The sequence below is a fragment of the Brachyhypopomus gauderio genome, chromosome 20 (assembly GCF_052324685.1).
Source record: "Brachyhypopomus gauderio isolate BG-103 chromosome 20, BGAUD_0.2, whole genome shotgun sequence".
Classification (NCBI taxonomy): Eukaryota; Metazoa; Chordata; class Actinopteri; order Gymnotiformes; family Hypopomidae; genus Brachyhypopomus; species Brachyhypopomus gauderio.
Window position 1 is genome coordinate 5,953,277 of NC_135230.1, and position 22,398 is coordinate 5,975,674.

Consider the following 22,398-nt stretch of genomic DNA (forward strand, 5'->3'; position numbering starts at 1 on the left):
TGCCAGTTAATGACATTAAGAACATTAGACATAAAAACATTTTAACATTTAAAGGAGTGTGCAGACATATTCCGCTACACTCCAGCGGCAAGAAGTACCTGAAGTTGGAGATCCCAGTTGAAATTATGTGTGAACAGTGCGAATGTAGTAAACGGCGGTCATATAAGTGCAAAAGTGTGTGTGTGTGTGTGTGTGTGTGTGTGTGTGTGTGTTTTGGGGTGTGGGGTCCTTTCTATAGTGAAGATAAAAAGTATGTTACATCTATATGTATGAAAATGACTCTCAGCTCCGTGACTTTGTTCCCGCAGGACTCAGTGAGGATGGTCTCTGTGCTAGTGATGGCTCTCCATTTGAGCGATCCATTAACGTTTTACACGGTGGGACGGGCGAGGGTGTCTCTCAGTGGTCCTGAATGTTGTACTGTGTGCTTGTGCACACTGTGATGTGGACACACCACATTTGACTTTAGCATGAATCAGTATTGCTTTCTGGATTATTCCTTGAATAGATGTCAAAATCACATTCTTGTAGACATGTGAAAGGTGTACTGTAAAATGCATTTTTATTTAGAACTTAATGTCAAAGCATTCTGTTGCGCTAGTTTAACAACGACGTTGTGTTATGTAGGACTAAACACATAACAGGACTTCTGCCTATTGTTAGCAACACAAGCAAAGTAATTCACAAGTGACTGATGGAAACTACTCAATCAGTTTGGTAATTTGAAGAGTGTGATCACAGCATATGGACGCTACACTGGCACATTCTTACATGCTAAACCCAATAAGCAAAATGTATCAAACCTGAAAATAAACCTTCAGTTTTCTGCTATGATTTGAAGATGCATTTCAGACTAATTTGCCTGTTACTAACTCTAAGAAATAATCTAGATTTATGTGCCACATATCTCAGTAGTAGTCTGTTCATACACGTCTCGGCATCTGCACTACTGTTTTACATGTTTGTTTAATATAAGAATGAAAACATTCCTTGTTCCATACTGATATCTGAAATATCATATATTGTTGTGTTAATTAGTAGATACAAAATTATATAAATATAGAGGTGTATATATATATATATATATATATATATATATATATATATATATATATATATATATATATATATATATATATATATAGTTTGTCAGCCTCTTTTGATTTGCCGTGATCCTAGTTTAACCTTTGTTAAACCTTTTTTTGTGATCTTTATATCTTTAATAATTATAATGTCTATTCAACGTTGCATTTATTCACATTGGAGACAACTGTACCCCCTGTATACCATTTAAAATATATCTGTCCCCAATGTAGTCTATACATGAAGAGCTACAACCAGCATTACATTATTCAAAAATACACAAACTCTAAATTCAAAAGTATCTGAAAACAGAACATATTTACTTTATAATGAACTTTAGTAGTAATGCATTTACTGTTAATCATGTCATTTCCTGGTCTGTTGGAGGAGTATGCCTGGTTTATTTCTACTCCATTAAATGTATTCTCAAATAGTAGTTCTCCCAGTTAATTATAGTTAATCCATTGCTCTTTCCAAAGCTGAATATTTAAAGAATATTGTGAAGTAGCTGAAAGCACATAGTTTGTCTAGAGCATACAGTATTTCTGTTAAAAGTAAACGATTGCTGTTAACTCACTTAAAATATGGTTATGGTTACAACCTATTTTAAGGTCTTCTATATGACCAAGGCTGCTATATTTTAACAACATATTTAACTACTTTTTGCTTGTTTTTGCTTGGGTAGCCTATTTAAAAATAACGAGTTCCACGGGACAGCGTAAACTTCGAAGCCTGAAGACATTACAACGGTCCCAAAAACTATTCACTGACCCCACCTTCTGCCAGTTTAATCCAATTTGGCATGTTACGCGAGCGTTTCTAAACTCGTGCGTGCTGGCGCACAATATTTCAGAAGCGCTGGGTGGCGATAAAGCTGAGGCCTCGCGCCCTATGCACTCTGTTCAGTGCAAGTTAGCTGCAGGGCCTCGAGACCACAACTACTTGTAGCATCTGTTTTCAAGTTTGGTCAGCAATGAATTCATTATTCTTGTACGTGTACGTATCTCTCTCTCTCTCTCTCTCTCTCTTTCACACACACACTCACACACACACACGCTCTCTCTCTCTCTCTCTTTCACACACACACTCACACACACACACGCTCTCTCTCTCTCTCTCACACACACACACGCACACACACACACACACACACACACACACACACCCCATCGGTCGCTGTGTGATTAACAGAAGAAAATTGTAGGTGAAAAATATGCAAATGACTCTGGCACAAAGGCACCGCACAAATTGGCGTCACCATTCTTCAAATGATATCATTACTATATTTTGAAAATGTTAATCTTTTCAACGGATTTCCCGCGGGAGGCAAGTAAATTAGTTCTATTTCCGTGCATGCTAGCGCGAGGCACCAAGAAGCGACAAGCACCTTCGATTCGCTGATTACAATTAGACAGCCTCGGTTCGGGCTTTGCCAAGCATTGATAGTTTTTGGCATATTAAGCACGTTTTAGCAAAAGGTGATAAGTCAGTTTTAATTGAGATGAAATTATTACTTTAATGGAAGTTTGGGTTATTATTATTAAAAGGTTCTCTCTCATTTAGGATTCCATTTTCTCCTTCTTCATAAATGCAGACCCGGGTAAGATTTCTGAAGGGCGTTATAGCTTGTCAGGGCTGAATAAGGTAATTTGAAGGCGAATTACTTTTTCCCTCTATCAGAAATGAAGCGAATTAAAAATCCGAATCAATCGCTTTTACTTTCTGCTTTCTGTGCTGACAGCCGAACAATTGTAGATAATTAGTGCGCGGGAAAGTTTTAATTGCGTGGATTAGCTGAATGGGATCAGAGGGAATGTTTCCTAGTGGGTTTCCGTAGTTTCCCACTGCAACATCAAACTCTGTGTCTGAGTGAAAGGCAAACACAGGAGGAAAATCGTTCTTTAATTGGCCCCGTATTTAGTTCCGTTTGTGGATCAAATCACATGCAACAATTAATTTACGTTTCACACTCTAATTATCTGTAAATCGACTAATGTGCAGCTCAATTTAGATAGTTACTAATTAACTCGTATGAAGTTAATTAAGTAATTAAGACCGTCAATACTCACATATCAATTTGTTAATTAAAAATAAATGTGATTTCTATGCGTCCCCAGTATTATTGAGAGTTTCACGAGCCTAAGGGTGAGAGTGTGTTTACCCGGAGCTGAGAGCGCGCGCACCTGCCGTGCAGGGCTTGGTCTCTTTAGTGAAATTTAATAATGGGAAACCTCGGGAGATATCACCGCCTTCGATATTGACACCTTTGGTCGGAGACAGCCGGGGGTCTGCATATATATGACTAGTTTTCGCCGAGTGTTTAAACGGTAGGCCTGTTTTAATTTGACTGCCCTGAATGGCCTACAGCTCAGGCTGACAGTTTAGGGAACCGTGATGCTTGGTGTCAGTCTAGCGGCTCAGGGAGAGAGGGAGAGAGAGAGAGAGAGAGAGGGAGAGACCTGATAACACACACAGAAGAATAAAGTGATTAAAATGCACAAATTGTCAAAATATCTTTTTTGTTTGTGTGTGGGGTGAACAGTTACATTAGTCCATCTGTAATCACAATACTTGTATGTGTCACTCGTCTTTCATGTTATAGGGCTTTTACTATAACGGGACTATAAGTTATATAGTATAAGTTCATTGTGTCATGTAATTTAACCTAAGTGTGTCAACGTCCCGTGTCTCTCACTACTCGGTTGTTCACTACCAGGTTACTATACTTTGTGGGGGTTTCGCACGTCTGCTGTTTAAAATACAAACGAAAGTGTGGTAAAGGTGACTGAGATTTGCTTAACACTGTGCCTACATGCGTCTCACGTGCATATTCTTATCAACTTAATTAAAGCTCGCGCGTCTGACTCTGCCACTCGGCCGGAGAGGAATGGATTAAACACGACGGGCGTCTGGAAGCGCCTGGTAGGGGCCGTGTGTCAAGAGCTGCCTTCCCGAGAACCGCGTGCGTCTGGCGGATACCGTGCGCTCAAAACCGGAGGGGGGGGGGGTGTCTTTTCAATCTTTGGCTTTCAAAGAGCAAACGACAAGGAGCCAATTACTGAATTTTGATGTTGAAGGGAAAAAAGGAAAACAGAATAAAACGATTTCCATAATTCGTGTATGCAGAGTGATGAAATGTTTGGGTTTAAAGTGTAGTGGATGATAGAGTGATACAAAGGAGGCGGCATCAAACGAGCGCTCTTAGCACGCGGACGGCAGGCTCTCACCCGGACGGCGGGCTTAGAAAAGGAGAGGCCTTTTGAAATGAACACATTGAAATGCGGAGAGGCGGCCAGCCTGACAGACCGCAGGGTCAAGTGACGAACGGATTATATGCTTCTTCATAATAATATTAATTAAACAATTTGCATGCTAATAAGGTAACAATTATCGCGCCTTTCTGCTGAAAGATTCAGGTTATTACAACACGCCAATCCCGGTGTCACCGAAGGTCAGCGCGAGCGAGGGAGCGGGGAGAAATTTCAACTCAAATTAACATTCTGGCAGCTGGAGAAATTGGATAAATAAAGTCGAATTAATTCCCGGTAATGGAGGAGGAGGACGGGTGGGAAAGCCCGTATGCTTACTTTACATGGAGAGTATTGATTACCATTCTGTATTCAGGACCATGCCCCCTCCCTCTCTCTCTCCCCCCTCCCCCCCCCCCTCCTCTCTCTCTCCCTCTCTCTCTCTCTCTCCCTCTCTCTCCGGAAGGAAAACGAGGCTGTTATCACCGAGGGCGGAAGTAGGGCACCTTGTGCATTTAGGCTAGCCTACTTAGAGACAGTGAAGGAATTAGGTAATTGGGAATTGGTTAGGAGAAGGGCCTTAGTTCAACACCTTCGGACCACTATACTTCCATAATTACTTCCCAAATTCAACTATTTCTGTTTTATTTGCGTACAGTATTATATATGGATATCTCTTAGCCAGTGTTTGGCTATCAAATCAAACCAAACAACAACCAAAAGTTGTGCTTGCATCTTACACAAAGTACGAAGACATGAAATCAGTTCTAATTCCATGTTGTTCTTATTAAAAACAGCATATACCAGCGGGGTAGTGGGTGTGTGAAGTGGGGTGGGGTTGGTCTTGGTGGCGTGGTAATGGCTCGTGTCCTTAACTTCGAGGTAGATAATTAACCTTGAAAAGTGTACGACCACATCTCATTGTAAATGATATTGTATGCATATAATATAAAGTTTTACACAATTTTGTAAATCGTCACTGCAAAACGAAAACTTTTACATTACGCATTTTATGCAAAAATACACATTTGACTTAAAAATACATGATATTCTGCTGTCCGTGAAAATGTTTGGGAGTACTTGGTGGCTATTTAATTAGATACCCAGTATTATATCGGAAAACGCATTTGTCTTTTGAGCACTTTTGTCTTTTTTTCCCCCAAGGATCATATACTTATACACCCTAGAAATTACTGGTTTAAAAAGTTCCCTAAACGCACGTCTGTCTATTACAAAAAGAAGTGTAGTTGTAAATTCGTTCTGACAGCTGAAAGGGGTGTTATGATTGAGAGAGTCCATTACGGGATAAAGCTATTTGGGGTAAGATGCCTCCATGTAATTGGTAAACGCTTAAAAGAGTAAAACACACCCTGGAATAAAGCCCTCGATAATTCTTACCTCCACTATGAGCTGTTTTACTATTTCGACAAGCGCACGAGACGCCCGGATTTCTAAAAAAACACAAGAAGAAAGCTTACGTTGTGTCTTTTAAAAATGAAATAGGAATGAATCAATTGGCTGTTTCACCAATCCCCTTTCGGCTCCCTGGCGTCCCGTTGTGATGCCTCGTGTCGTGTTGTGACAGTGGTGGTATTGTTTATTGAGGTGCATGTCAGGTATAATTAGCAATCGATATGGAAAACGGTTTAAACCTCGTATTTGACGTCACCGGCGATTAACGCTTCTTATTGGTCCCAAATTCCCCAACGCTAATCATTAGGAAAGGGGGAAGTCGATGTTGACAAAGTAAAGGAGAGGAAAAAAGGCGCGTGCGCGCTCTCTCCTCCGCTTATTCTTCATCCGAGGGCTCAAAGCATGTCCACCTTCCTCCGTCAGTCGTCGCTGCGTGCGCTTTAACGGAGACTCGGAGGCCGTCGGTGAGCACGAACCCTTGTTTCGGGAGATGAGATGATGGACAGTAGGATACTCGAGCACCCTCATGCCCAGTTCGGAAGCTCCTTGGGCGGAATGGTCGGGGTGGGTTTCCCGTACCACCTCGGCCACCACCACGTTTACGATCTCTCTGGACACCAGCTGCAGTCGGCAGCCACCGTTCCCTTTTCTATAGACGGATTACTAAACGGATCCTGCTCGGCATCTGTGGTTAACTCCAGTTCGTTGCTCGGAGCCGGCTGTAACGTAAACGGGGACGGTCAACAGTACAAACTAACCGGTAAGTGAAAACAAACCGTCGTTCAGGTTTTAGCGATACAACATTACAAACACCACGAGACTCATTTTCTACGGCTCCCGGTGAATTGACTGTTAGTTCGCACTTTATAATGGTTTTAGTTACATATTATTCTAACAATTAAGACCAACATGGTAAAGACATGGTCTTGGTAACGACCAGAAACCTGATTTAACCTTCTGAAAAATTAAAAGCTATACACAGTTCATCAATCGATGCCATGAATCTTTCAAATACAAAACAAACTATGATGATTTAGCCATACAGTGCATAACTGCTACTGAAAACATTATTTTTTTTATATAGTATATTTACATTTTATATTTTCTATAGCTACATTTTGTTCACATATAATGACCCCAGATTATGTAAATTCCACCTGAGATAACAATCTAAGCACAATCTAAGCATGAACTTGGATTTAAATGTAAATTCTAATATCTGGGCATAAAAACAGTTGCCTCTGGGCTTTACGGAATATTATCATATTTCGCCTGTATGAGGTCGTTTTTAATTTAATTTCCACACAGCAAAAACAGTACCAAGCAATGTTTTTTCTATTATGTCATTAAATAATATAAAATTGTTGTTACTGCCATATGTAGCTTATGGAATTTAATAAACTTGACATGTATGTTTACTGTTCGTACAGTGCAGAATTTTAAATAAAATCGTCTTCCTGCTGCGTGCGAGTCTCCATATTTGCATGGTTATTCATAGTCTGTGTTGTCTTAGATGCCGGTGACCCAGACAAAGAAAGCCCCGGGTGTAAACGCAGACGAACCCGTACAAACTTCACCGGGTGGCAGCTTGAAGAGCTCGAGAAAGCGTTCAACGAAAGCCATTATCCGGATGTGTTTATGCGCGAGGCTCTCGCGCTCCGGCTGGACCTCGTGGAGTCACGTGTCCAGGTAAATATATGTGTTTGTACCCTGCTCTAATGTGATTTTCACATAATTGCTTTGCCATTTATTAGAACGATTTGAAAAGGCCTAGAGGCGGACCATCCAGTGTTATTATATTAGCTTATATATAACAGTGATTTGGAAGAGAAGGTGTCAATCTTTCATCTTTTCTACTCTTGAAACAAGGATAGAAATGCGTTGATTTTAGTAAATATAGATCCGTTGTATTTTGTTTGGAATTGTTAAATGTCGCTTTTTAAGAAAATCCCTACACATGACTCTAGCAGTAGCGTTTAAGCTAAACTACATATATAGATTGACTAGAGTACACACACACACACACACACACACACACACACACACACACACACACACACACACACACACACACGCACGCACACAAAATTAATTAATTAATTTACTCCATCGATTGCATAGTTTTAACTATGGTTACCCAGTTGTAACCATTAATGCAACCTATCGGTCATAATACCTACACTACTGGTAGTAATTATTTAATTATTTAAGTGCATTGTAAATCGTTTGTGAACGTGCTGGATGAAAAAATTGTTATTGTTTGAGGAGTCAAAAACTTAACTTTAGAATAATAAAATAAACTCAAAAGATTTGCACGGTTGCACCAATATTAAAGCTTTATTATTTCATATTTTATTGCATGTAGTGGTATTGTCAAGTACCCAGCCCGACGTCTTGATGTTAGTATGCGATGTAGCGCGCTGTTGATCGCGTTCTCCCGCGTTATCAGCACTGAACAGAAGGCAGCGGCAGCGCGAGGGGCCTGCGCGCGGGGTGCGAAGAGCGTGCCTGCTGCTGCCACGCTCATCTGGGCCAAATCTGTCCTCGCGCTTACAAGCGCAAAAATTAGCGGGGATGCAAACCCAAATTAGCAACGGTAGAACCAAGCGTAATTGCGAGACTGAGCCATTACAATGAATAAACCGGCAATTAAGGTGAGTGCATCTGTGGCTGTAGACCGACTCCAGAATGTAAAGCCGGCTTGGTAATTTGAGAGGTCCTTCATATACGTTTCTGCTTGTGCAATGTAGGCCTACTGTATTGTGTTCTGAAATTAAGAACTACTCAGGCCTTAAATAAATAAATAAACAACCAAACATACTTAAGAGGGTACAATAGAAAATAACTATATATTCTTTGTCATATGTTCACAGTAAAACGCATTTTACTATTAATTGTTGAGTAAAGCCTAAATAAATAACTCAACAGCTTGTTCGATTAGTTTATTGTCAAAGTTAGATTTTTTATGCTTTAGGGGGTTGATCCTTGTATTTATGATGCGTGCTATTTATGGTTTTATAGAATTGTTTTGCATAAAACATCAGCCAAACAATAAACCACTGAGTCTGCTAGTTAATTTAAAGATACCTATAACGTATTAACCATTTTGATCTAAAAATACCCCACAGCTCTGTGAGATTAATTAGGGTTAAATGTCCGTTGCATTCATATTTTTTTCTTTGTACAACACTGTACACTGTACAACAATGTGACCAAGTATGTGTAAGTATGTAACATGGATATAGATATATAGTGTATTTATGGTATTAACACAGTTCTTGTTGTTGACTGTAGGTTTGGTTTCAAAATCGACGAGCGAAATGGCGGAAAAAGGAAAATACCAAGAAAGGACCCGGCCGACCGGCTCACAACTCTCACCCCACAACGTGCAGCGGTGAGCCCATGGACCCCGAAGAGATCGCGCGGAGAGAGTTACAGCGCGTGGAGAAGAAGAAACGCAAACAGGAACGCAAACTGCTCAAGTCTCAGAACAAGCTTTTAGCAGGAGATATGCTTCACACGCCCGGCTCGGACAGCGACAGTGGAGTCTCGCAAAGCACAGACAGCGAGACGGCTCAGCGCAGTGGGGCGGTGTCCAACCCACACCTGCTCCAACCCGACCACGCCTGCGACCCAACCCCGCGCCACCAAAGAACCGGGCCGAGTCACGGGATTGCCGAGTCTACAGACTCCCCCAGAAACTCCGCCGTGTGCCCCAGCAGCGACGTCCCGCGGCCTAACGCGGTTCAGAAGCTCAGCCCGTTCAGCGTGGAGAGCTTGCTGGCTGACTCCAGCCCCAGGCGCAAACCCTTACTGGACTTTCCTCAGCTACCTTCTCAGAGACCCGTCGTTGGTAAAGGCCATTTCCTGTTGTATCCCATCACGCAGCCTTTGGGTTTCATTGTACCGCAGACTGCGATGAAATCAGGTCAGGATGCAGGTATCTCTAGTCACAGGTGTTCCACCACAGACAACTCAAACTCAAACCAAAATCTAACTCACATGTCAAACCCTGGAAATGCGTCCAGAAGTAAAAGTCATATATGCAGCGGCGGTGGCGCCCACAGCTACGGGGTTGGAGATAAAGGACTGGAAACTTGCTCGAGGGATAGTGAAACCTGCTCGGTCCTGACTTCTAGAATAATCTCAGACAGATCAGCAGGGACTTCTGATGAGGCGAATCTAACACAAAGTACGATTTCAAACGCAGTTGGGTCAGACTTCACTCACAAAGCCGTGAAAGAAAGCGCGTCCATAAAACTGTCGGATTGCTCGGACACGAGAACACACAGTTCATCTGAAACGAATATAAACTGAGAAGATGTGGATATGTACTGAAAACTGATCGAATACGGAGGAAGGAGACTTGTCACATTCCCAAAGCTTATCACGACACGTTTTTGTATACCAGACTTTTGAACTACTTTTTAAAAACATTTTTCAAAACGGATATTCTTCATTCAGGTGGATTATAGGTTTTTGTTATTTTCCTTCAATTAAATAGTCCTATTAAATTGGACTCTCCCGAGGGGAAAAGTATAGTCGGGATATTAGAACAACGTGAATCCTCAAACATTGTACAAACGATAAAGTATCAAAGATATTTATATATGTAACGTTTTCATAAATAAAAACGTATTGTAAAATAAAAGAATACGTGATTTCTTCCCGCACAACCGCTCTCGCCACTGTCCTTGCAGTTATCCTGCCGTTTTTTGTTTATCGCTTCGATAGGCTCATGTACTGTGGGCTCATGTTTATTGCTTTAACAAATTCACTCATACAAAACCTCCCGTGGAATTGAGGTCTCGCGCCGCGGGCGGTAGGACCCGGTCAGCTCCTGCGGAGTTTTGATATGAAAGTAATTATTTTCCCGGTGGCGGCTGGGACGATAGCCTGGGTTTTTTTTTCTTTTAGCCTGAAGGGTTATTATACATTACCGATTCCAGCGATATGAAATCACATAAACTTCCAACAATAATAGAATTAGCATGAAAGGCTGGCGAGTCAGATTGAAATGGGGAAATAATAGCTTCGGCAGCTGTGTGTGTGTGTGTGTGTGTGTGTGTGCTTGTGTGTGTGTGTGTGAGGGTGATTCGTGGGGCGGAATTTTCATGAGGCGGGCCTGTCAGGGCGCGTGTAGGCGGCAATATTAAGATAGATGTTCGATGATATCCCTCATTGTTCTCTCGCGTGCATTGATGTTCCTACCTTATCGGCCTATTGATCATATGTCACAGCGTAATGGGGCAGTCTCTCTCTCTCTCTCTCTCTCTCTCTCTCTCTCTCTCTAGCACACGAACGGACGCGCCACAGACACACACACTCTCTCGCATACATACACAAACACACGCACGCACACAGTCAAATTCGCTCTATTAGTGAGTCAAAGGGTCCAAAAAAACAGAGTGTGCCCCAGGAAGGAATTAGTGAGCCTGGCCCGAGTCGAGACGGCTATAGAATGATTGTGAAGAGAAATGCAGAGGTATCTTAGCACACTGCGTGTAGTGTAGAAAAGTGCCACTTTATCACATGTGACACATATGTAGTCTAAGATTTTCTATAATTCCCCAATCAATTCGTTTTTGGCGGGCCCACTCACTTTGCAGATGGAAGTTTTATTGAAGGGGTTAGCAGGATGACATCAGCAGCCCACACCCCCACATCACGCGCCCTCTGGTCATCGCGCCTCCCTTTATTTGCAAATAAATTGAAAATAAACGGAGGATCTTCAGCTTTGCCTCATGAATCCCAGATAGCGAGCACGCTTAAATAATATTTACATAATTTCTCCATTTGGGCTACTGCTATTTGCACTGCACGAGAGCGAGATTATGAAGTAAAATAATTAGAGAGAGAGAGAGAGAGAGAGAGAGAGAGAGAGAGAGAGAGAGAGAGAGAGAGAGAGAGAGAAGAAATCTTTACGAAATCAAACCCTCTACCCCAAACTGCGACAGTCACCATTAATATTAATAATTAGCTTGGGCATTATCTCTGGTCTAAAAAACAAAGCGACACTAGACTCTGACAGAGCAGTTGTAGGACAAATTTTTTGTCCTTATTATCGGCTGATACTGCGGAGTACAGTAGGAACAACCGTCATTTGTAATCTCAACTTGTTTGCTCTCGATCATTTACAGGCGTGAGCGGGGAGAGTGGGAAAATTAAAAGGAACTTCACTAGATCTTTGACAGTATGGGTTTTTATGCCAAGTTCTGACGTGACATTGCACTCGTGCAGACGGGACGAGAGGAGGGCTATCAATTTATCCGCGGACACGTGCGCTCCTCACCACACGCGCCCTGTCGGGAAACCCTCGCGCAGCGCCCCGTCCCCAATAAATCAAGCGCGTTATGAATCCAATTCAATCTATGAATCCAGGGAAGAGAAATTTTCACTTTGAGCAGCGCGCCTCATTATAAGCACAGAAGGGAGGAGTGTAAATTGTTTTTGCACTATTATCCGTTCGGACGTCGCCATTTCTCTTGCTAATTACGAAGGTGTTGCCTTGTGCCGACGGGCGGCTGCTGATTTTCAATTTAACTGATCATCATACATTCATTTCTCCGTGAGATAAATATATGGGCCTCCGGGCTCGTGGTGCTGGGCGAGAGACAGAGGGAGCAGAGAGTGTGAGCAAAGTGGAAGCCTGTCGAAGCTGGCTAATGGGGGAAGTGTATGCGCCAATAAGTGCGGATCAGGCAGCTAATTTACCACCTCCTGTAGCCCTCTTTTCCCGCCTGTATGTAATTTCCCTCTTTTTCCCGGGAGGGATTGTCCCCCCCTCCGCACCCCCACCCTTCCTCCATACTCCCACCCTACTTCCTGTCGCCCCCGGAGACATCCGTAAAGACAACGAACACCTTTTTGTCCTGAAGAGGGAGAAAACAGTAAACGCCAAAGCACCCTGTTTCACAATTTTCAAATGAGGATATCAAGCTTAATTAATGCTAATTGAGTTCCCCAGCACGTGTTATTTTTATTTAATAGAAACAAATGTGCACAATTAATTATCAAAGTGATTTCAAGAGCCCTATTTGCATCTCTCTCTCTCTCTCTCTCTCTCTCACACACACACACACACACACACACACACACCACACACACACACACACACACACACACACACACTCACACAACATTGAGCCGCTTGACTAAATTACACGCTTTTTTCACGAGTTGTCCAAACGAGCGTGCTCCTACAAAATCGGCCGTTTTGTGTCCAATATAAGGCGAGCGATCCAAAGTGAAAGCCTCTTGAAGCGCAGATGACAGCCCACGTTCAGTTTCCCATTCAAAGAGCCAGTGTGCGTCCTCGGCACCGTCGTGTTAGCACGCAAATACCATCACGTCAGGTAATGGTGACCTGCTGCTCCTCATCACTAACGCACATTATTTTAATCAAAGGTACGTCTGGTTCTGTAGGATGAAATGCGTGTTAGGGGATGGCGAAGAAACAGGTTCTCAATGAAGCGCGTCGCTTGAGGGGTTAGTGTGCAATTTCCTCGAACTTAGGTAGTCTAATTTGGCAGATAAATCAACCACGTTGTGGGCTCAGGTTTGGATGCTGGGCTCTGTGATTGATTCGGGACCCGAGGTACTACACGCCGCTGACGGTCTGGATAAATTAGACTGGCCCGGCGGCTGGCTAATGAGACCAGATTATTTAAACAGGCTGAAACAAGCGTGAAAAATAAGCTCCCTCATCCCGAGATGTCAGATCTCTTCAACATCATACCGTAACCAAAATGTCTCTGACATATACACACAAGCTACATTTTGATAATAGAGCCGATAGAGAAAAGCCACGATAGTAATATTGCCCCATGTTTGGCCCCATGTTTTAGAAATAAGATAATTGCGAAAATGCTGCAGCATTTACATTTCGTAGGCCGGGACGACGCTCGACCAGGCTCTTGAGCTAACCACTTCAGAAATACAGCCGCACGAAGTGACCTTTCGGCATTAAGTTTCTAAGAAGTAATACAAACGGGCCGCTTGTTACATGACGTGTTCTGAAAGAGTAAACAGCATTAACTGTCACCTTTGACAACTGCAGAGAGGTAAGGACCACTGACTGCCTTCATTCTTAAACCTGCTTAATGTAGAAAACATTCAACGCCTGATATTGTCTAACTTAACAACACCCTTAACAATGGTTTCAATCTGTATGGACCCTCATGGCCAGAAGGCTCAACACTCTGAGTGGTTCTAACGTTTTAGAGAGGCATATAGGGCGTTTGATGAAATGTTCAAAGAATGGTGTGAAATTACATAGATCTCTTGCCTCTGTATATAGAGGCATATGTAGTGTTTTAGGGCACAAGTAGCATAAATTAAATGTGTCCTGGTCAAAAAGTTGAGAAAAAATGACTTGACAATGTATCCAGCAGTTCAGTGATCCCTCCCCCCCCACACACACACACACACACACACACACACACACACACACACACACACACACACACACACACACAATGTTAGTATTACATATTCACAGACACTTATGTTTTAGTCCAGGCACTAATCCCACATATCTATTTAATATTTTCAACATTTGTATTGTCATATTTATTCAATAAATGGCAAAGTAGCAGAGCTGTCCTTTTGTGTGTCGAGAATTAATGGAAAAAGGCATAACTGTTAAATCGTAAAATCATAAAAATGGAATTAGGGTGTTTGAATATGATGCATGGCAAACATTTATTAAAGCCAAGGATAAATTGAAATGTTCAGCTGGTATGGTGTGTTTTTGTTTCAAATCAATTCCATGGGTGTCTTGTTGTGATAAAAGATTATCCCAAATTCTATTACATGAGCATGCAAGACCATATTTGTGCACGCCAAACCCAGGTTAACCCTGAAAGTGCTCTTCCTCCATACAGGTTTATATCACATCAAGACAAAAGTAGGGGGAAAAGCAGTTTAATGTGGAGAGGTACTTGTTTAAATGAAATCCTGCCAGTCTGTCTTTGTGGACTCGTCGATGTGATGGTCTCACACCCGCGATTTTGAACCTTTGAATTCATACTGTTATTATCACCTGACAATGTGTTTCATTATATCCTTCATCATTTCAGAGAATTACTCACAGAGAGGTGACCATATGCACACACACACACGCACACACGCACACACGCACGCACACACACACACACACACACACACACACACACACACACACACACACACACACACACAAAGCCCAATTTATATTGAAAGTTAGAAAAATTTTCCATCAGAACCTTTTATGGATCATGCTTTTTAAATGTAGTTAATATAACAAACACAAATCTATGATGACACGTGAATAATGAACAACAATTAATTGCTGAACTAATGCTTAGACAGTGCTTAATCATAAAGGTCTACAACGTATATGGTCACCATAACACTTATTCTCTGCACATCGCCAGGTGTTGGAAACACTGCTTTGAAAAATCTCTCAATAAAAGTCCCAACAAATTCCAAAAACGGCGAAATCGCAGATTGCGATTTTAAGGCTGATGCGTACGGCCACGGATTTGCACCCTGCTTGTACATGCGGCACGTCTCTGACATCCTGGCACCGAAGGCATGGGGTGAGGGAAGATTGGCACTGCGAGAGAGGCCTATCTCTGTGCCAAGAGTACCAGGGCAGGACAGGGCGATGGTGCCAGCCCTCATACACACATCCGTGATACCCGCGGCCTGATTCCCACCGCCGGGACACTACGCTTCACTGACCTGGGGGGGTGCGAGCGGGGGAGGGGTGAGCGGAGAGAGAGAAAGAAGGGATAAAGGGTACAAAGAAGAGGCCGGGAAAGCAAAGGGAGTAAAACAAAGTGAGATAACCCCGTATCAAACTACAAAACATTTAAGTTTCACCGCAATCAAGCATGTCCTGCATGTTAGAATGAAGATGACAAGGAGGAGGAGGAAGATGACGATGATGATGACGTAGGAAGTGCACCCTCAAAGGGTTTGGTTTAATCGTAGACTGATGAAGACATCGACATCAGTATATTGCCTGTTTCAGAGTTTCTGCTGTCACAGTAAACATATACACACAGGACCTTGTTACAAGTATAAACTGGTCCTGCTGCTGTGAAAACCCAAGAGGAAAAAAAACACGCTGGTGTAGGAATTAGATGCTTGTTTTGGCTATGGGATTAAAACAGAGAGATTTCCTCAGTGGTGCCCCTGTGGAATATTTTAAAGTAAGGGTGACATGGCACATTTTGGCACATTTTAAATGTAAATATTAAAATTTTTCATAATATATAACATTTTATAGGTTATATACATAATTTTCACAACACAAGCTGTGACTTTAAGACAATGATGGTGACAGCTTATCCTGTGTATAATTAGAGTGACTAGTGATACGTTGGAACCATGACTTATAGGGACTTGAGGTCCCAATTAATACTTCATGAAGTCATTCTTTTGTTTTTAAATTCTAGTGGCACAGGGGATGAATTTGTTACTTAACTTTAAAACACATAGATTTGTTTATAGTTAACATTTTTTATTGTATAACTGAAAATGCAACGATGATGTGTGACAATGTTAAATGCTTTGTTTATTTCCAAGAGTGTATTATTGTAACAAACAGGGCTGGGCAGGTGGGACGCATGTACAGCTTTCAAGAGGTTTAATATAAACGACTGACACAAAAACAGCACAACTCATACAAAGACCAAAGATAACAAGGAAACTAACACAAAAGAAGCAAGACTCACAAAAGTCATAGACACAAACCAATACTCATGACTTACACTGTACAGCTAACAACGTTCAATAACCCACAACCACAAGGACCAAACACAGGACTTAAATACATCAACTAAACAAGGGACACAACAAGACACACCTGAAAGTAATAACGAGGGGCAGAGAACACGGCAGGGGTGTGAAAACAACTAGGAAATGTCAAAATAAAAGACACTCAAACACACAGAGAACAAAACAAAAGACAAGACTGACAGGGGGGAGGCGGGACCACACGACAATTATAATGTTGGCATCAAATGGGGTCTGTTATTCCTGTAGTACATATTTTGTAAACTGTTTTTAAATGTTCACATACATTTCCGTCAAAATAATCATTGTGATACTTACTCACATCTTCATTACAAAAGCATCTTGTGGTGAGCAATTTCATGATATTCTTAAAGGAGATCAGAGACACATTTGGCAGATGTCTTCATCCAAAGCGACTTACATATACTTATCAGTATGGCAGCATGTGTGCTTTCTGGGAATCAAACCCAGCATCACGGTGTTGCCAGCACCTTCCCAGACTCACTGTACCAGGTGAGCTACAAGAGCTGCCCTGTAATTAATTACCCAGGAGCCCAGGAGTCATGATGCTCATGGTCCTAAAGCGTCACAAAGCACCCTGCTGATCTGACACGTTGTGCTGGATTCATGGTTGAGAGTGATTTCAAAAAGGGAATACAAATGTACTTTTAGTGATAGTATACGTACATCCTCAGATAGTAGTTTTATCTATTGGATTACACTAATTTTTAATTAGTACTGGCCCGGCGTGTTGTTACGACGGTATTCCTCTCACAACAAAAACAACAACAATGATGATAAAAAAAAAATCACATTACACCCTATTAATTAGGTCTTAATTTTAGTCTAAATACACTGAGGTGCCTGTTTAATGGAGGATGATGTGTATCAAAAATGTGTAGGAGGAAAACACACACATAGATACACACACACATACAGGGAATGGTAAATAAACAGCTTAAGCTTGCTTTCCGGTGGAATGGGCAACAGACTCCCTCGGTGGCACCCGGCAACCATAATCTGGCGTAAATAATGACATCTCTCTTCACAGCCGCAAGCTTTAGCCAAATTAAGACAGACACACATAGGCAGAAAGACAGACAGACACACGTGCACATAAGCAGGCACACACACACACACACGCACACGCACACACACACACACACACACACACACACACGCGCACACACACACACACGCACACGCACACGCACGCGCACGCGCACGCACACGCACACGCACACGCACGCGCACGCGCACGCACACGCACACACACACACACACACACACACACACACACACACACACACACAAAGACTGTGCCCAGCCAGTTTCACTAATTATTTGCTTTGGGTTGGGCCCCACTGACCCCCTTGGTCACACCAATGCCTGCCAACACCAGCAGAGACACACCAGTCCAACGTCTGCTGAGAGACAGAGAGTGGGAGAGAGAGAGAGAGAGGGAGAGAGGGAGAGAGAGAGAGAGAGAGAGAGAGAGAGAGAGAGAGAGAGAGAGAGAGAGAGAGAGAGAGAGAGAGAGAGCCATAATAAGAGTCAATCCATTATTTAGACTTCAGGAAAAATACTGCATCACTGAAGGAAATTCAACATGGGAAATTCAGAGGTCACAATACAGACTTATAAAATGCTTTAAAATACTTTAAAATACAATATGTATTCATGTAAGGACACAAAAACCAAGCAGCCTATCAGAAATGTTCTTATCAGCTTATTAGATATAATTTACTTGTTTTTAATATGGTAGTACTCAAAAGGAGTCTTGGTTCCTCTCAAGGTTTCTTCCTCATGCCCTTAGGGAGATTTTCCTTGCCACTGTCGCCCTTGGCTTGCTCACTGGGGGCTTGGACTCGGACACTTGTAAAGCTGCTTTGTGACAACAACTGTTGTAAAAAGCTCTATATAAATAAAATTTGATTTGATTTTGATTTGAGTCAATAAATATTATTGTCTCAGTCTTATAAGGCTTTCATGTTTAAACACGGGAAATGTATTCTCCAGACCACATAATATCTGTACTATAGTATGAAATGATAATAATAGTAATAGTAATAATAATGGAGAACCTATCTATTACTTGAGGACAGTGGTGACAGAATGGGCTATATTCAGCCAGGTAATTCTGGGAATATTAGGATGATGTATTGCAGGTGAGGTCTTGGGCGTTTTGCACTGGCACAGTCTGAACAGGAGGAAATTTAAAGCTTGAATGTTGCTGGCCACAGTCTCCCACCAGTACCTATGGGCCAGAGGTTGGTGGGTCTTAACCTCCCCCAGGTGATCTGCTGTAAGGGAGGAATAATCCCAGTTGAGGAGATGGTCATGAAATCCAGACAGGACATAAAGCTTGTTAACAGGACATGAGGATGGGATATCATAACCATGAAGGTCTCTCAATTCTCATCGATATCACACTGTATAATGTCCAATACAAGCTACTGGAAAGAAAAATCCTGAAGACTATGCAAGACTGGCAAAGTCTCATAAAATGCAACGGGTCAATGGCACTTTACAGGACCAAAGTGACAACATTGAAAAGAGGGCAACATGGTGACTGACAGAGAGGACCTGTGAGGGTCGAGCCACCTCAATTCATTCTAGTCAGTGAAGTCGAGAGAGTCATGAAGCTGATTGAGGAAAGGCACCAGGAAAAGATGGTAGAACATCTGAGATGCTGCAGTTACATGGAGACGTCCTTCAGAAAATCCTTGCTCTTGAAGAAGAGAAAGTTCTTTCTCAGCGGAAAAAGAGTTGAATACCATTCTGCTGTAAAAGAAGAGCGAAAGAAAAGATCTTAAGAATTACCACTCTACAAAGCCCATCTCCCATTTAAATAAGCTGTCCAAAATTGTGAATGATTATTGTAACTGCTGCATAAGCAGCAATCTAGAGACCAGACAAGTTTCAGGAAGAAATCACATACTCTGATACAACTGCTAGAGAGAGCGAGAGATTTCTCATGTTCATTAACTATGAGGAGGCCTTTGATAATGTCAAGACAAATGCAGAGCTACAGTTCCTGGAGGAGTTATGGTGCAGTACCTGGACCTTCTCAGAGAGGCTAACACTGGCCCTGTGCCAGTCCCAGTCGAGAAGGGCATGAAGCAAGAAGTCTCCATCTCTCTGAAGCTCTTCACAGCGTGTCTCGAATAGGGTCAACAGAGACCCTACTGACTGAGACAACAGTTTGTGGATCCACAGCGAGATGTTATTTATGCAGAATAAGATCAGGATGGATAACCTTCAACTCAATCAAAGATGTGCTGAAGGGAACATTGGACAAGGCCACCTGAACTTCCTTCATCTTGCTTGTGATGTTATAAGCAAGCAAGATCTGGGCAAAAAGAGAGGAGATACAACTCACACAGGCACAGAGGGCCATCGAGAGTTGGGAGTGTTGCTAACACAACACATCCATAATGAGGAGATCAGGTCGAGAAGAGGAGTAAAATATGTGGTTATGGAGTACTGGAACAGTACTGGTAGATGCGTGAAGTTGAGAAGCATAAGGCCATTTGATAGACCTCCACAAAGATGAAAAGAAGAGATAAGAAAATGGATAGGACCAAAATGGAGAAGACTGACCAAATCAAGGATGGAATGGGATGCAGTGCTGTGACCACCGGTGCCAAATAGTCTAGGGTCAGGGTTAGGGTCAGGGTTAGGGTTAGGGTTAGGGTCAGTCAAAGAATCAACCAACCAATCTACTGGGGGACATATTGTGAAATGTACTTTGTGCTCGTTCACATTCACTTTGGTATCTGAGATGCCTAAACTGTAATTTACGAATCAGTTGTTTGTAGACTGTCTAGTTCAACAAACCCCAGTTTTGTCTACCACTCCTACATAATGTTCAGGCTCATTATGACTACACTGCCTCCCCCCCTCTATCTTGACCTATGGCTTGAGAACAACCTTTGCAAAGGTGTGCCATTTTTTCTCACTTCTCATTTTTTCTCAAGTGCCAAAGCTGTTAACATTATGTTGAAGCTAAGAGCTTCACAGGAGCTCTGTCACTGCACATACCATCACAAATCATCACAGACCATCACAAATCATCACAGACCATCATAAATCATCACAGACCACCACAAATCATCACAGATTGCTAATGGTTTTATAGAGATTCCTAAGAAGTTGATAACTTTGCCCTCAATCACTGCTTCACTCTTGCCCCTCGTCCCACTGCCTGTCTTGACCTCTTTCCCTAGTCTGGGACATACTGTACATCTAGTCTGGGACATACTGTACATCTAGTCTGGGACATACTGTACATCTAGACTGGGACATACTGTACATCTAGACTGGACCCTACTGCACATCTAGACTGGGACATACTGTACATCTAGTCTGGGACATACTGTACATCTAGACTGGAATCTACTGCACATCTAGACTGGAATCTACTGTACATGTAGTCTGGGACATACTGTAGATTATCTAGACTGGAACATACTGTACATCTAGACTGGGACCTACTGTACATCTAGTCTGGGACATACTGTAGATTATCTAGTCTGGGACATAATGCACATCTAGACTGGAACCTACTGCACATCTAGTCTGGGACATACTGTAGATTATCTAGACTAGGACATAATGCACATCTAGACTGGAACATACTGTAATCTAGACTGGGACAAACTGTAAATCTAGACTGGAACATACTGTACATCTAGACTGGAACATACTGCACATCTAGACTAAAACATACTGTACATCTAGACTGGGACATACTGTACATATAGACTGGAACCTACTGCACATGTAGACTGGATGATACTGTACATCTAGACTGGAACATACTGTACATCTAGACTGGAACATACTGTACATCTAGACTGGGGCATACTGTACATCTAGACTGAAATATACTGTACATCTAGACTGGAACATACTGTACATCTAGACTGGAACATACTGTACATCTAGTCTGGAATCTACTGTACATCTAGACTGGGACATACTGTAAATCTAGACTGGAGCCTACTGCAAATCTAGTCTGGGACATACTGTAGATCATCTAGAATGGGACATACTGTACATCTAGACTGGGGCATACTGTAGATCATCTAGACTGGAACATACTGTACATCTAGACTGGAATATACTGCACATCTAGACTGGAACCTACTGTACATCTAGACTGGGACATACTGTACATCTAGACTGGAATATACTGCACATCTAGACTGGAACCTACTGCATATCTAGACTGGGGCATACTGTACATCTAGACTGGGGCATACTGTAGATCATCTAGACTGGAACATACTGTAGATCATCTAGACTGGAACATACTGCACATCTAGATTGGAAGCAACAGCAAGCAGTAACTCTAAACTGGGCTGTTTAGAGTTAGTCGCGATTAGTCTGTGTTTGGAGATGGAAGAGACATGGAGATGTGGGCTTGAGGATTTCAGGGACTGGACTTATAACCTTGAAACAAACACATGATAGAGCTATGTTTGTGATTAAAGAAAGAAAAGTCATTCTTATTTTAGAATGCAAAACAATGTCAGGCTCACAATGTCAGATCCTGCCTGGAACCTGCCTACTCACCTTCATGATGTTATATTAGCAGTGTCCATTTTGCTCCTGTTTTGATATGAGTCAATGTGTATCATATGTTGTAAAATAAGGAGTGAAGGAACTGAAGATTGTTATTTAATACATTATATATACACATCATAATTAAGCAGTTGGTTTTACACAGGGACAGCTATAATTATTCTTAATTTTCTCGATCAGTGAGATAATCATAAAAGAAAAACAAGTCAGTGGATCTTCAATATTTTGCGTGAAATAATTTCTCTCCCTTTAACATTAATGTTGTGAGGGGAAAACTGAA

The 22,398-nt window shown here is 42.1% G+C and overlaps 1 protein-coding gene across 1 annotated transcript; it reads left to right on the forward strand.

Annotated features, from left to right (window-relative positions):
• Positions 1-5,360: 5,360 nt before the first annotated feature.
• On the forward strand, positions 5,361-10,323 carry uncx4.1 (Unc4.1 homeobox (C. elegans)). Its single transcript, XM_076982929.1, has 3 exons — positions 5,361-6,504; positions 7,258-7,433; positions 9,039-10,323. The coding sequence occupies exons 1-3, from the start codon at positions 6,240-6,242 to the stop codon at positions 10,059-10,061; spliced, it is 1,464 nt and encodes a 487-aa protein (XP_076839044.1). The 5' UTR covers positions 5,361-6,239; the 3' UTR covers positions 10,062-10,323.
• Positions 10,324-22,398: the final 12,075 nt, after the last annotated feature.